Source organism: Nipponia nippon, unplaced genomic scaffold (genome assembly GCF_047370975.1).
Source record: "Nipponia nippon isolate SJK-2023a ecotype South Korea unplaced genomic scaffold, ASM4737097v1 scaffold_40, whole genome shotgun sequence".
NCBI lineage: Eukaryota > Metazoa > Chordata > Aves > Pelecaniformes > Threskiornithidae > Nipponia > Nipponia nippon.
The window spans coordinates 143,442-156,722 of record NW_028262359.1 but is presented as its reverse complement, the minus strand read 5'-3'; the positions used below and the strand labels follow the sequence as shown (position 1 = coordinate 156,722).

General features: G+C 57.1%; 2 protein-coding genes across 3 annotated transcripts; one reads left to right on the top strand and one right to left on the bottom strand.

The window, feature by feature from the left end:
- Positions 1-221: 221 nt before the first annotated feature.
- Positions 222-1,579, top strand: MSMP (microseminoprotein, prostate associated). The gene is made up of 3 exons (XM_009465137.1): positions 222-333; positions 976-1,084; positions 1,390-1,579. The coding sequence occupies exons 1-3, from the start codon at positions 222-224 to the stop codon at positions 1,577-1,579; spliced, it is 411 nt and encodes a 136-aa protein (XP_009463412.1).
- Positions 1,580-2,530: 951 nt separating this feature from the next.
- RGP1 (RGP1 partner of RAB6A GEF complex) lies at positions 2,531-13,250 on the bottom strand. Of its 2 annotated transcripts, none has more exons than XM_087777611.1 (9): positions 13,114-13,250; positions 12,274-12,414; positions 9,371-9,507; positions 8,903-8,986; positions 4,984-5,205; positions 4,758-4,904; positions 4,231-4,358; positions 3,817-3,994; positions 2,531-3,618 (listed from the first exon to the last, which is right to left on the bottom strand). In XM_087777611.1, exons 2-9 carry the CDS (start codon positions 12,387-12,389, stop codon positions 3,395-3,397), a joined length of 1,236 nt encoding a protein of 411 aa, XP_087633737.1. In that variant the 5' UTR covers positions 12,390-12,414; positions 13,114-13,250; the 3' UTR covers positions 2,531-3,394. The 2 variants fall into 2 exon arrangements, with proteins under 2 accessions (XP_087633737.1, XP_087633738.1); XM_087777612.1 differs by having other exon boundaries at positions 4,984-5,133.
- Positions 13,251-13,281: the final 31 nt, after the last annotated feature.

The window sequence follows — 13,281 nt, the reverse complement described above, 5'->3', positions numbered from 1 at the left end:
CCTTTCAAATCAGGAAATGAGTTTTACAACTTTTCCAGTGGGGCACAGCTGGTGGCCAGGGTCGTAAAGCTGAACTTTATAAATATCTCTTGTTGGGATCAGGGGAAGAGCATTAAAAAGGCAGAGAGAGAGAGAGAGAGAGAGAGAGAGAAAAGGGAAGGGAGCAAAGGCAATAGAGAAGCAAGGCAACCTCGGTGAAGAAGCCCAGCTCAACATCGGCCATGGCCATGCGAGTGCAGAAGATGGGGTGTGCTTGGGGCAGGCTTTGCCTGCTGCTCTCCCTCCTCCTCCAGCTGCCGGGCTCCCAGGCCAAATGCTACTTCCAGGCTAAAGGTAAGCGGGGAGGTGAGCTGGGAAGATGCCGATGGGAAGAGGAGACCTCAGCTTTCCCCAGGGCAGCAGGGCTCTGCCCTGCATGCCTGTGAAGCACGGAAAGGACTGTGCTGAGCTCAGGAGCACGATCGTGGGCCAGTGATGAGTGGAAGGAGCAGTCTATAAACCACAGAACAGCTCCCCAGGGCTCTGGCTGAGAAACAGCTCACTGGGCCATGGAGAGCTCCTGGCAGGAGCCCGGCTGGGGCCGAGCATGCAGGACCAGCAGCAAAGGGAGGAGGGCTGCCTGTCTTTGCTCTGCTGTCTCCTTCCAGGGCAGCAGAGATGCTCAGACCCCAAGGGGCACTGGATATGCCCTCTGCAGGGAAGCAAGAGCCACTTGCCTCTGCCCCAGGCCCTGGGGTGGTGGGGAGAGCCGCAGGGCATGGCCAGGGGAGGATGGATGGGAGCATCACCCTTGGCAGACGCCTGGGCATCCCATACCTGCAGGGTGGCGGAGAGGTCACCAAGCATCTTCTTGTACCATGGGGCGGGTGGGAGGTCATGACGTCCCCCCTGTCCCCTCTTTGAGGGCAGAGGGGTGCAAAGGGGGCTCCCAGGCGTCCTGGTGTGGTGTGCTCATCGCCGCCGTCTCCTTTGCAGCTCCCTGCGAGTACGAGGGGAAGCAGTTCTCCCTCGGGGAGTCGTGGCTGAGCACCAACTGCCTGCTCTGCACCTGCCTGCACCCCATCGGCGTGGGCTGCTGTGAGATGTGAGTGAAGGGCTGTGGGGTGCCGGGGGTGGGCTACTGCTGGCGATGCTGCCCTGGTGGCTGCAGACGCAGTGGAGAAAATGTCACAGCCCTGGGGGGCTGCGGGGTGCCAGGCCCTGGGGGACAAGGGGCAGAGGTGAGGGCAGGAGCCCAGCAGGGTGTGGAGGGTGGTGGGGTGAGTCAGAAACCAAAGCAGGGCCAGGGGTGTCTCAGCGCAGCAAGATGCCAGGAAGCCACCCGGCCCTGCCAGCAGCCCCCTGGCACGGACCAGGGGGAGCTGACGGTGCCGTGCCCTCTTCCCACAGCACCCAGCACCCCATCGACTTCCCCGACTGGTGCGAGGCCCACTACGACTCGCAGACCTGCCAGATCTCGGTGGTGCAGAAGGCAAACCCCAGCCTGCCCTGTGTGAAGAGCATGGAGCACGAGTGGGGCTCAGCCAGCACTCCCGAGCCGCTGAGCAACAAGGTGCTGGGCGCGGGGCTGAGCAGATAGAGGCTTGGCAGCACCCCACACCCCACCAGCATCGTCCTCCCTCCTCCAGAGCGTACCCCCCGCATGCTCCAGACCTGCTCCGTCCCGTAGAGATGTCACGGCCGCCACCTTCGAGGGAAACCACTATCCACACACCATGGTTCTGAGCTAACATTTACACCCTAGCGCTGCCACGGTACGGCTTTGCTTCCACCTTCAGCTTCCTGAACCGAACTGGGGCCCCCTCCCCGCGAGACGCCCTGCGCACTGTGGGAAGGCGGATCCGACGGGATCTCTTCCCAGGTGGGCAGGAAACCTCCAGCTACTAAAGAAAGGGGTACGGGACCAAATTAGGCTGTGTCGCGGCAGTCTTGCACTCCCGCATCCAGCCTGAAGCTAAGCAGCTCCCTCCGAGACCCCCATCCCCCTGCACGGCAGCCGCTGGGAGCTCGCTGGGGAGCACCACGGCCCTTCCTGCAGGACCCGCACTCCCTGGCCAGCCCCTCCTCTGCCCCGGAGCGCAAGGGGCACAACCCACCTCTGGAACCACTAACGCCCCTGCTCCCGCGGCTCCTGGGGCCGGAGGGGGTCCCTGGCACTGCAGGCCAGCCCCGGGCAACACTGCAACAGAGCCAGCCCGGGGCGGGCAGCAGAGGGGGGGGGAATCACTAAAAGATGTCCCCAGGGGAGACCCCCATCCCAGCTGCAGGGGAGCGGGGACGGGAGCCGGGTGCCCTGCTAGGATTCAGAGAGCTGAAGCAATCCGCATGTGCCAGGGTGGAGCCAGCCGCCCTGGCAGAGCCTGCCCCAGCTGGTGCCACGCCTGTGTTGTGCAGAGCCTTGTGTAGATGTTTCTGTTCTTGCAATAAAGATATTGAACAAAGAGGAGGTCTCCAGTTTGTGACTGTCATGCAAGGTGGGCTGTGTCCGCCATCGGGAACAGGGTAGGAATGAGGCTCCTGGAAGGCTGAGTTTTGCACATTCAGACGTTTATTAGATTTCCATGCAAAGAGGAAAACTCTTTGAAAAGGTGTGGTAGAAATGGGGAGCTGGCTGTTGAGCAGGGACACCTCCATCCCAGCTCCTGAATGCACAGCAGGCATTCACTCCAGCTCCCCAAGGATCCCGAGACCAGCAGGATGCCTTCGCGCCCAGCAGCGCAGGCAGAGAACAGCCCAGGTGCTCAGTGCCTCTCAGTTTTGGATCATCACTATTGTGCTGCCACAACACGCGGCCAGGACATCAGCACGTGCCGGCAGCACGGGGCCCGTCTGCCAGGACCTGCCTCCTCTGGGCGAGGGTAACGGCGGCACTGGGCAAGAGACACCCCCGCCAAGAGGCAAGACGCATGCCAGGACAGGCTCCCAGCCAGCCCAGGTGGCCAGCGTGCCTCACCTGGATGCCAGACCGCTGCTCATGGGGTCTCTCTGTAATGAGGACGGCGTTCACCCAAGGCTGGCACGCGGCTTCACTGGAAGACCTCCCCTCTCCTTTCCCTGGGCTGGGCCTTTCCCTCTTGGAAGGCCCTCACGGGGTAAAGGCACGTGGGGCTGCTCCCGAGGAGGCAGACTTCTTTTTGGTGAGTGCTGAGACTCGCACCTTCACCCAGGCAGGAGGGGTCCGGCTCCCAGCCGAGGGCTGCAGCACAAGACACCGCAGCAAGCACAGTGCTCCTCCACCCGCAGGCGGGACAGACTCGCCCACCTGGGCGTCGTGGATGAACCTAAGGGGACATTGGGATGCGCGCCCCACAGCACGCCAGCGACAGTCCTGCCTGCCATTCCCACCGGCAGCACACACCCACAGCACCACAGGACCCTACCAGCTCTCCCCACTTCAGATGGTGATGGAGTTTGTGCTGGAGAACTGAGATACGTAGGAAGCCAGGATGGGGTTGGTGGGAAGGACTTTGATCGGCAAGTCCCAGCTGAAAGTGTCCACTTCCATCTGCTCCACCCCAGTCCAGGTGACGGCCTCTGACTGGCTCCCACGAACGAAGCAAGTCCCCGCCGACTCCCCGGAGGTCACAAACTCAAAGTGCAGCCTCCACTTCAGGGACACTGTGGGCAAGAGGGGGGTCAGCAGCCTACACCACAAGGGACGGGGACAGCAGCTGTCTCAGCGCTGGCTGTCCTGGCAAGGGGACATGCAAATAAGCCCACTCACACAGGCCAGCTCCCTCCCACAGGACACAGCCCTGCTGAGCATCCTCCTGTGGAGACAAGCAGGGGCAGGTCCCTTCCCTGGTGGTCACTAACCGATGTTGGTGGTGAATCCCGGAGTAGAGCTGAGCGGGATGGGCAGGCTGAAGCTGCTCTGGGCCGTGTGCAGGCAGGCTTCCTGATGGCGGGCGTGCGTGCTGAAGGAGACGGGTTGCCCCCGCCGGCGCTGGAACTCCTCCTGGATGCTCTCCTCCGTCTGCAGGCTCACAGAGAACTGCAGGGCAATGGGCAGGGTGCTCGCTCTCACAACCTCACACAGCCCCCGTTTCGCAAATGAACTCAGAACTGGAGCCTTCCCCCACCTCACACCCCAAAGGGACCTCATCGGGGTCCCACCAGAAACCCTCCCTAGAAAGCCCACAGCAGCCCACTGCAACCCAAATCCCTTCTTCCTCATCCCCACCCGAAACCTCTGCCTCTCCCCACAGTGACCCCAAAGCCAGCACTGACCTGCAGACACGGGATGTCTCCTTCTGAGAAGTTAAAGGTCCCAATGACATCCTCTCCGATCTTATACACGGTCTTAAAGATGCAGAACGTCCCCACCTTCCCACGAGTGTTGCTTATGTTATACAGGTCTGAGGAGCAAGAAGAGGGGGGGGAAAGGGTTGCAGCAGGATGAGAGGATGAGGATTAATCACAGAGCCCAGCAGACATGACCCCACGCCTGCTGCTTGGGCGGGAAGGACAGGCCCTGGAGGCAGCATTCCCTTTGGGAAAGGCCTGCAGCGAGCAAGAGCAAACCACGCGCTGGCTGCGATATGCCGGGGAGAGGGTCTCTCTGGCTGAATTAGGAAGAGCCCGAGACTGGCAGGGAGGAGCCCACGGGAAACTCCGACCCAAGCGGGCCCCGATGGAGCTGCTCCACAGCCCCAGTCAGAGCTTCGCTTTGCCAGTGACAGATTTTTGCAGCAAGCCCCAAGCTATGTTTCACGCCCAGGTTAGGACAGCAGGTTCAAGCAGGGGATATGACCTACGCAGGCTGCGTCGAGAGGTGGCCACCATGAGCAGTTCTGTCGCCAGGTCCGCCAGGCGAGAGTCTTTCTTCAAGCCCTCCTCCTCCTCCAGGAAGGGGTTTGAGGGCGCAACAGCCTCATCCTGTGGGAACTGGTAATCCTTGAGCCCTGGGGAGAAGGCGAGAGCGTCAATGGGGCAAGGAGCAGCCAGGCCCGTGTCTGCAGGGAGGGCGGCGCGTGGCCTTACCATGCAGCACAAGGACACGGAAGGGAACACGCAGGAGCTTGATGGGGGAGTTGACACGCTGGCAGCCGATGGTCAGCTTGTATACGTACTTCACCGACTGTCCTCGGAAAGAGGGAGGGCCGTCTATGGGCAGCGTCTCACAGTACGAATCTGCAGGGAGCGCAGAAAAGATTGCTTTCCAAGGCCAAAAGGAAGCTCCTGGAACTGTCGCTCGCAGGCTCCCTGCACCGAGGGTTAGAAAGAGCAGCAGGGCTGAGCTAGGGACAGTGCCCGGTGCTTTCTGCCGTCTCCTCTTTCCCACATCAGGCCAAGCACGCCCCGGGCTTCCCTGCACCAGCACGCTGCTCCTCACATCACACACGCCGTCATCCAGATGTTGCTTCCAGCACATACAACCACACACACAAACTCTGCCTCAAAAGAATGCGAAAGATGTAAAATCCAGGAACACAAACACATGAGAGCTAAACTTACTCATCACGAGTTCAACCTGAATTTGCCTCTGCGCACTTCCTTCGCATGCCGCGTTCACGATGCAGTCACATGCCGCAGTCTCCTCAGGGCTCTGCCCCACGCGGCGGAGAGGTGCTGATCAATACCTCATGCTTCTTTTGATACTCGCTTTACACAAACCCCAAACTCAGCAACAAAAATTAGTTTCTTCCTGTGTTTTCCCCTGAAGCACCGGGTCTAAATGGCCAAGAAACAATTAAGAGACCTTCACAACAACCTGTGGCGTATCCCCCTTGACATAGTGATGACTTAGACCACAAAGCCTCTGACTCCGAGACCTGTGAGATGCCGGGGCTTGGCTCCACACCACACTCAGCCCTCTCAAAGCCCCTTGGCAACCACACAAACCCCAACGCTTCTCAACGCAGCGTGAACACTTCTGCAGCTTTCCCAAACTGCACGCTGTATAATAAGAAAGGCGCAAACAGTGAACTGTGGAAAGTCTCCACCTCTCTGGCTTGCCCACCATGACGCAGATACACCCTGCCAGAGGAAGGGCAGCATCCTGCCGTGAAACCACAGATCCTTCCCCACGTCTGGCACATCCTAAACACTGAGGCTTAGATTAAAAGCTAGGGTTACATTTTAAATAGAACTTCGAGATTTAAAATAACAGAACTGGAAGGAAGAAAAAAGCCCATGCTAGTGCATGGCACCCACAGGCTGTCACACCTTAAAATACAAGGCTGTCCTGCTGGATCAGGGTGCAGGTAAAGCTGAGAACTGTCCTGAGAGGGAGGAAAATCAGGTATTTCCAAGGAAGGAAGCAGACTGCTGTGACCCCCTGTACCAGGCTTAACAAGAGGGCTCACAAAGACCTCTGTGCCCAGTGAGGATAATCTGAGCAGAGACCACCCCTGTCTGAGGAGGATGGGCTGTTTGCTGTCTGGCACAGGAATGCCGAGACTCGGGAAGTCCCAGCTTCCCCGCATATCCCAGAAAGAAGCACATTCCTGGTGCTACAGATGCCTTCCGTACCCACCCGCTGTACGCTCTGGCTGGGCTCCCGGCCCGTGTCCAGGCTGCCTCCATTTCCTCCCCTCTCTGTGATCTACCAAATATTTAAAGGTATTACAAAACCGGAGAGGAGGCAAAAACAGCCACAGAAATGACTTGAGGGCTTGAAAAAATGTTTTATGGTGACAAATTTAAAGAGCTCAGTCTGGGCAGTGTGTCAAAGGGATGGGAGGTGAGTCAACTTCAACATATAGGCACCATAACAAGGAGAAGATATTGGGGAATGAGCTGGTCGGCAACTGAAAACAAGGCCTTTTATCAAGAGACAGCCTGACACAACCTCAGCTATACGTGCCAGCTCTGGCTACAGTTTAATAACATAGTACTTTGCTGAAGCAGAATTAAGATTTCTTGGGGCCTTTTTTTGCCTTTCCAAACTGTGCAGCAGAACTCAAAACTTCTGAAAAACAGGAAATGAAGAATTAAGATACACACCCACACAGCCTTAACTCTGCCTCCACAGAGCTGGCAGGAGACCCCAGGAATGATGTGCACGCGTGCCAGCTTGCAGTCTCGCGTGAGAGGAGCAGCACCGCAGGCCGACGGGATCGGTGTGAGCAGGCTAGCAGAACTGTAGCTGTGAAATGGGGGTTTCAGTGCTAAAAAGCCCAGTGCCACACGCAGCGGCATCGCACGCGACACGTGCAATGGATGCGGTGCATCACACAACCAAGGGGAAAGGCTGTAACATACAGCCAAGGAACCTCAAATTGTAGTTTGTGTCCTTCCTACGGAGCTGCATCCAACCATACAGCAGATGCAGGCTGCTCGCACCAGTGTCACCCAGTGACAGAGCGGACACACACACACACACAATACAACATCACTGGGAGGGACAGACTATCGCTAGCTTAGCTGGGGGCTGAATAGCTTCTGCCTGCAAAGCCAGTGCAGAAGGAAATCCTCTCAATCCATCCCAGCCACCTGGGGGCTGGACTGTCGTCACTGATCTGCTCTCCCAGAGACTGCCCAGCCTGCCTGAGACGCTCCAGGAAAAGGGGCTTCCCCCTGCTCCCAGGAAATGGATGCTCCAGCTCCACAACAGCCAGCAGCGAGGAGCAGAGGAGAACGGAGGTGAGCCTCAGGCCAGCTGAGATTTCTGCCTCCTCCTCCTCCCTGGCACAGCGGCTTGCAGAAAGCACAGGGGACCTCGGCTCCGATGTGGCAGGGCCAGCTCCTTTCCCTGGCATGCTGCTGTAGAATAGTAAGTAAATAACTAAATGTGCTCAAGACGATAGGCTTTGCAGTTTAGGAGACACAGCCCCAGACAGCACTGCCACACCCCACTAACCAGCTAGCCAAGCCAGTCTGGCTTCACCCTGTCCGCTTTTCCCTCCAGTCAGGCCCCTCCAAGCCTAGAAAGGCAGGAGGTCCCAGCTTCAAAACCACCATGTCACAGCCTGCGGCCTCTTGGTCTCACTTGCAGCTCTGCTCTCACCACCCCAGAGCTCAAGGCTCCAGCGGAGCCCCCTCCAGCACAGGCACTGCCTCTCCGCTCCCTTTGCTGTGTGACTTGAGAGGTCGCCGTCAACCATTCCCAGCGGATCCCAAGGACAACCGGAGGAAGCTGTCCACGTGCAGCCTGCAATGCCTAACATTACACCACCGCTGGACCACGGGCCGCTGGAACGCAAAGGAGATCTGACACAAGCTGACAGGCTGGGTCATGCAGCCACCGACCAAGAGACAACAGCACATACTCATATTTTCACAGCTGTCTACTCAGGTAGAAGAAGCTGCCTGGAACAATGGAAACAAGTTGCTGTGAATGCCTTGTGAAAAGGATGAAAATTTCTCTAAACAGCCAAAGGGAAAGTAGTGATGAAGGAGAGCTTAAAGGGGATGCACTGGAAGGATACCATTTGAAGGCTCTGGAGACATGGAGAGCTTTGAGCAGAGAAGGTGAGAAGCGCTCACTTTTACAGCAGGAAAACTAGAACAGGCAGAAGACTCTGTGATCTCCAGGACAGCCACAACCCGAAAAGGAAGCACAGACCTTCGCAGGACGCCAGCCTAAATCCCAAGAATAGTCCAGCGTGGCTGAAGAAATAAAGGCAAGGAAATGCAGGTGCGTGTAACCGTTCCTTCAGCTGCAGCCAGGTGTTTCAAAACATTTTATGCCTCGCAGCTACACAATGGACGTGCGGCAAAGGACACGGGCCAGGGGCAGGACTGAGGGAGACGTTGCAGTACGCAGCCCTCATACGGTGGAGAACAGACTCTGGACGATGCAGCAGTTCCTTAGCACTCATGCTCCCACCAAAGCACCTCGCCTTCCGTGAGCACCAGGGTCTCCCACTTGCAGCACTCTGGTCTGCAAAGCCAGCCTGGAGAGCGGGGCTCCCCAGAGGCGAGCTCTCTGAGCAGGGGAACAGAAGACAGGACTCACAGGACTTTGACTCCCCAGGATCCAGGCGCAAGTCGCAGAAGAGAATCTTTGGTGGAGTGGACAGGATACACTGACCCCGCTCTCCTGGAAGAGAAGAAGAACCACGTGAACGCTGCCCAGCCTCGGGGGGCACTCATTGCACCCAGGCCACCCGGGCCTTATCCTCACGGGAAGGACTGGGGAGGAGAAGGGGTCAAGGAGCAAATATCTCATGCCCTGGTCAGATCATGAGACATTCCCAGAACAGCTGGACAGACAACCGTCACGTTTCGCTCCACACTAGCGCCATTTTGACCTCAGTATTAACAAGGTCCTGCAGCAGCCATCACGAGGGAATCACACAACAAGAGCAACACGGACTTCCCGCTCGCTTCTACGCGTGCTGCCCTCAAGACACACGTTATCGTCTGCTTGACTCCTCGCTGTGCTCTCACCATCCCTACCCGGGGTTACAGGAGTAGCACTCACCTCTGTTGGGGACGAAGACTGTCTCGTTCTCTGCCTGCACGTCGTGCTTGCTGCCATCAGAGGGAGGGAGTGCTACCCGGTTCTCGCTGGCGTGAAACTGGCAGTGGATCTGGGCGCTGGCCCACGCCAGCATCTCACTGAGAGCAAAGAAGAGCGACACTCGTGTCTATGCTTTAAACCTGGATTACAGCAAGCATGAAGCGACATGCAGAGCAGCATTCCGAGGCGCCTCCGGTGATAACGCGACCATCAGAGAAGTGGGCAGACTCAAAAGCAATAAATACCTGCAGCCTGGGTTCAGCTGCCCCTGCCCACAGCACCTGGCTGCCCCACGCTTGACACTCCCGAGGGCAGGCAGGGCACAGCCGTGCTCCCTCCCCACAGCACCGTCCCCCTCAGGAACATCAACTTCTTGTTGTGTCAGACCAGAGAAGGATGCTCCTGGGTCCTTCACAAGGACCGATTTTCTCCTCATGATGCAAGGGATTCGCTGACGGCTACACGGGAGGCGAAGGTGTCATTTTGCCCCCTCTCTGTACAGCCACCAGAACTGGTTCCATCAAGCATGAAAAATAGTCTCATGGTTTGGACTCTGCTACGACCTCAGCCATTCCACAGGACATTTCTCATGGCATTACGGACAGCTTTCAGTTTCCAAAACAGTCATCTATTTTTATTTCAATAGCAGTCTCATTAATTTAGCCAGTGTATGGTTCCCCTGGTGTTTTCTATCACGATCTGATTAGTAAGCGCTGCCACCAGAGTTTTAGACGGCACAGGGATTTTTTGTGGCACACAGATCTCTCTCGATGTGACACATCAAAGCAGTTAAACATCTAGACAAACCAGAGAAAAAGGCGTGCTGCATTCGCTTCAGCTGAGTAATAATGTGCTATTTGATCTTTTCTATGTGCTGGATGCCTTTACCCAAATATGCGTTGCTTATTCTACCCAGTTATCTCTAACCCCACAATCGTAATTCTGTATCTTCAAAAGTACCAGCACGCCTTTTCCATAAGGGCTGCCATAAGGCATCTGCTATATGGAAACAGAGAAATGCTCTTGCTTAAGAGACAATGTTTACTAATTTTATATAAGCTTAGCATGACTACAGTACCTTCAAACACTGTATTTTGAATCTTTTTTTCCCCTCCCATTTATTTTCAGATTGCGCAACAATAGGCCATGGGATTGTTTTCTTTTTTTTAACCAGACGCTCAAAACAAAATTTGCACGTGCCTTCCTACCAGCAGACCCGGCTCGTCCAGCTGGCAGGGCGCAGAAGGATCCTGCACTGGTGCTGAGGTCGCTTCCCTCCTCTCTCACCTCCCCCTACAACTCCTGCAGCCCACAAGGGCCGCGCTCCACGCAGCCTTGGGGCAGAAGAGCTTTGTTTCCTGTACGCCTCCTACGCCACAATCAAATTCACTTTCTGCCATTTACTTACTGTCCTTCAGTTCCGTCCCTATGCTTGAAATGCGTGCCTCTCGGTTCCTCCACCGGCACCGCAGCTGTTGCTAGCCCTGAAATCTTCCAGTCCCCGACAGGTCTATCTGCCTGTTGCAGTGACTGTGCTTTGATCTGGCTCCTGCCTTTACGCAACCCACAACTTCAGTTTCCAAACCACCAATCTATTTGGCATTGCCACTCGTATGACTTAGCCAGGTCCCGTCAGTTTGGTCACCTGCTTTTTTACTTTAAAAACCTTCCTTTTTCCAAGAGGCAGTTTTCTACGGACCACAACACACCTGAAGTTCCCAAATGAAGCTCCCGTAACTGCGCTGCAAACCTCCAAAACTGTTCCACCTGGTACCTTTGCAGTCCCATGTTTTGGAACCAGGAAAAACAGTGCTGTCACCGCACAAGAGAAAACTCTGGAAAGCTAGATGCTTACGCCACAGCTGAATTTGAAAGCTGAATTCAGCAGGAAAGAGGAACCAGGAAGAAAAGGTGGAAAGTTAAGGAAAGCAATAAACAAAGAAGCCCTACAGCGGTAATACAAGAGACTGGTTTGCTGCTGCTGAGACTGCAAGCGCTGGAAAACCAAAACAATCCCGTGTGAAATGAGTACTGGTGATGAAAAGATGCTGAACCTGACAGGGCTGGAAATGGACACTTCCCAGGAAGGGCTGAAGATGAGAAAGCACTCTCCACCCCATGGAGAGTCAGACAACGCCACACACTCAGCAGACATGGAAGCTTTGCGTGACTGCTTATGATGTGGAGTCATTCCCTGTGAGCCAATATAGGAAGCTCCCATCTTCTCACATTTCCTCAACACCTATTTCAGGCACAGTAATGATAAGGGGAGATGCAGCACTCAAAAGCTGGGGCACAGAAAATGCTGCCACAGAAGGCTGCCTCTTCCTGACTGTAGGCAGTGCTCACCCCTTGGCCTGCCAGCTCTGGAGGCAGAGATCACACTGATATGTCAGCACTCTGCTGGACAGAGAGCGCTCCTTCCATAAACGTAGGAAACAATGACGTTTCCTGGATGTTGCCCTGTGAGTGTGTCACCCTGGTATAACTAGATATCCCGCTCTGACAGCCAGTTTGGCTTCATTTTCTGCCAGTAACCCTGTTGCTGAGGGCTCACCTGAGGGGCAGTTAAGAGCATCTTGAACTGCATACTTTTTTTCTCGTCTCTTTCTTGGGGGCAGAAAACCAGAATAATTACCTCAGTTTCAGCCCCGAAATAGCAATGGTGCAAAGCACCCTTAAGGGAGTACCTCAGGCAGGGAAGTCACCAGTGGCTGAGCTGGCACCATTGCCCCACAACCCAACCATGACTACATCTGGCTGCTCAGGAGGGAGGGAGGGCTATTCCCTCTGGAAGGACCCAGAGAGCTCTGCCACTTCGGGGCTTCGTGCACCGAAGGGCCCACCGGCACAGGCTGCCGTACCTGCTGGCGGAGGTAGACGAGGCCGATAATGGGTTGGTGAAAGTGATCACGCACTCCAGCACCTCCCCTGCCAGGAAGACAGGCCCGCGGCCCAGCTTGGCCAACACCTCGATCATGGCTTGGAATGGCCCTGCTGCACACCTGCCAAAAGAAAAAAAACAAACATCACTGGGCATGGAGAGAGGGCTGGGTGCTGTAATGGAGGGAGAATGGCAACAGCCAGGCTGGGAACATGCACACGGGGAGGTCGGGGGGGGCCCGGGGAGGTCGGGGGGCGCCCCAGCTCTGGACACAGCACACAGACAGGTAGAGTGGTCAGGGGCAGCCCTGGCCTTGCACACACACATGGGGAGGGCAGAGACAGCCCTGGTCTTGCACACACAGATGAGGGGGGGCAAAGACAGCCCTGGCCTTGCACACACACGTGGCGGGGGGGGGGCAGAGACAGCCCTGGCCTTGCACACACGCACGGGGGGCAGAGACAGCCCTGGCCTTGCACACACACGTGGCGGGGGGGGGGGGCAGAGACAGCCCTGGCCTTGCACACACGCACGGGGGGGGCAGAGACAGCCCTGGCCTTGCACACACACGCACGTATATACAAGGGTGTGCAGGGGAAACACGCACAGCCCTGGCCATACACACACATAATCCCCTCCCTCAGCCCCACAGAGAGGTGGGGGGGCCAGGACCTACCGCGGGGGGTGAGGGACAGCCCCGCCACCCCCAACCCGGGGGGCCCAGGAGGCGGCCTCGACCGCAAACACACAAACGTAAACGCCCAGCAGAGGGGCCAGGGACACAGGACCGCACACCCCGCGCAACCCCAGCCCCACTCACCGCCCCGCAGACGCCCTGCTCGCCACTCCGCTCCGCGCTCCGGGCCCGGCTTCCCCTCAGCCGCTCAGCGACTTTTCCGACCTGCTCAGCAGCGCTCGGGCGCCGCTCGGAGCTCGCTCGGCCGCGCTCGGGCGCCGCTCGGCCGCGCTCGGGCGCCGCTCGGCAGCG

Coding starts and splice junctions, on each gene's coding strand:
- MSMP (XM_009465137.1), top strand. CDS start 222: ATGGCCATGCGAGTGCAGAAGATGGGGTGTGCTTGGGGCAGGCTTTGC. Junction 334..975: donor ATGCTACTTCCAGGCTAAAG/GTAAGCGGGGAG, acceptor TCTCCTTTGCAG/CTCCCTGCGAGTACGAGGGG. Junction 1,085..1,389: donor GGCGTGGGCTGCTGTGAGAT/GTGAGTGAAGGG, acceptor CTCTTCCCACAG/CACCCAGCACCCCATCGACT.
- RGP1 (XM_087777611.1), bottom strand. CDS start 12,389: ATGATCGAGGTGTTGGCCAAGCTGGGCCGCGGGCCTGTCTTCCTGGCA. Junction 8,987..9,370: donor AGTCTTCGTCCCCAACAGAG/GTGAGTGCTACT, acceptor CTTCTCTTCCAG/GAGAGCGGGGTCAGTGTATC. Junction 5,206..8,902: donor TCCTGGGGAGTCAAAGTCCT/GTGAGTCCTGTC, acceptor CCCTCGGTGCAG/GGAGCCTGCGAGCGACAGTT.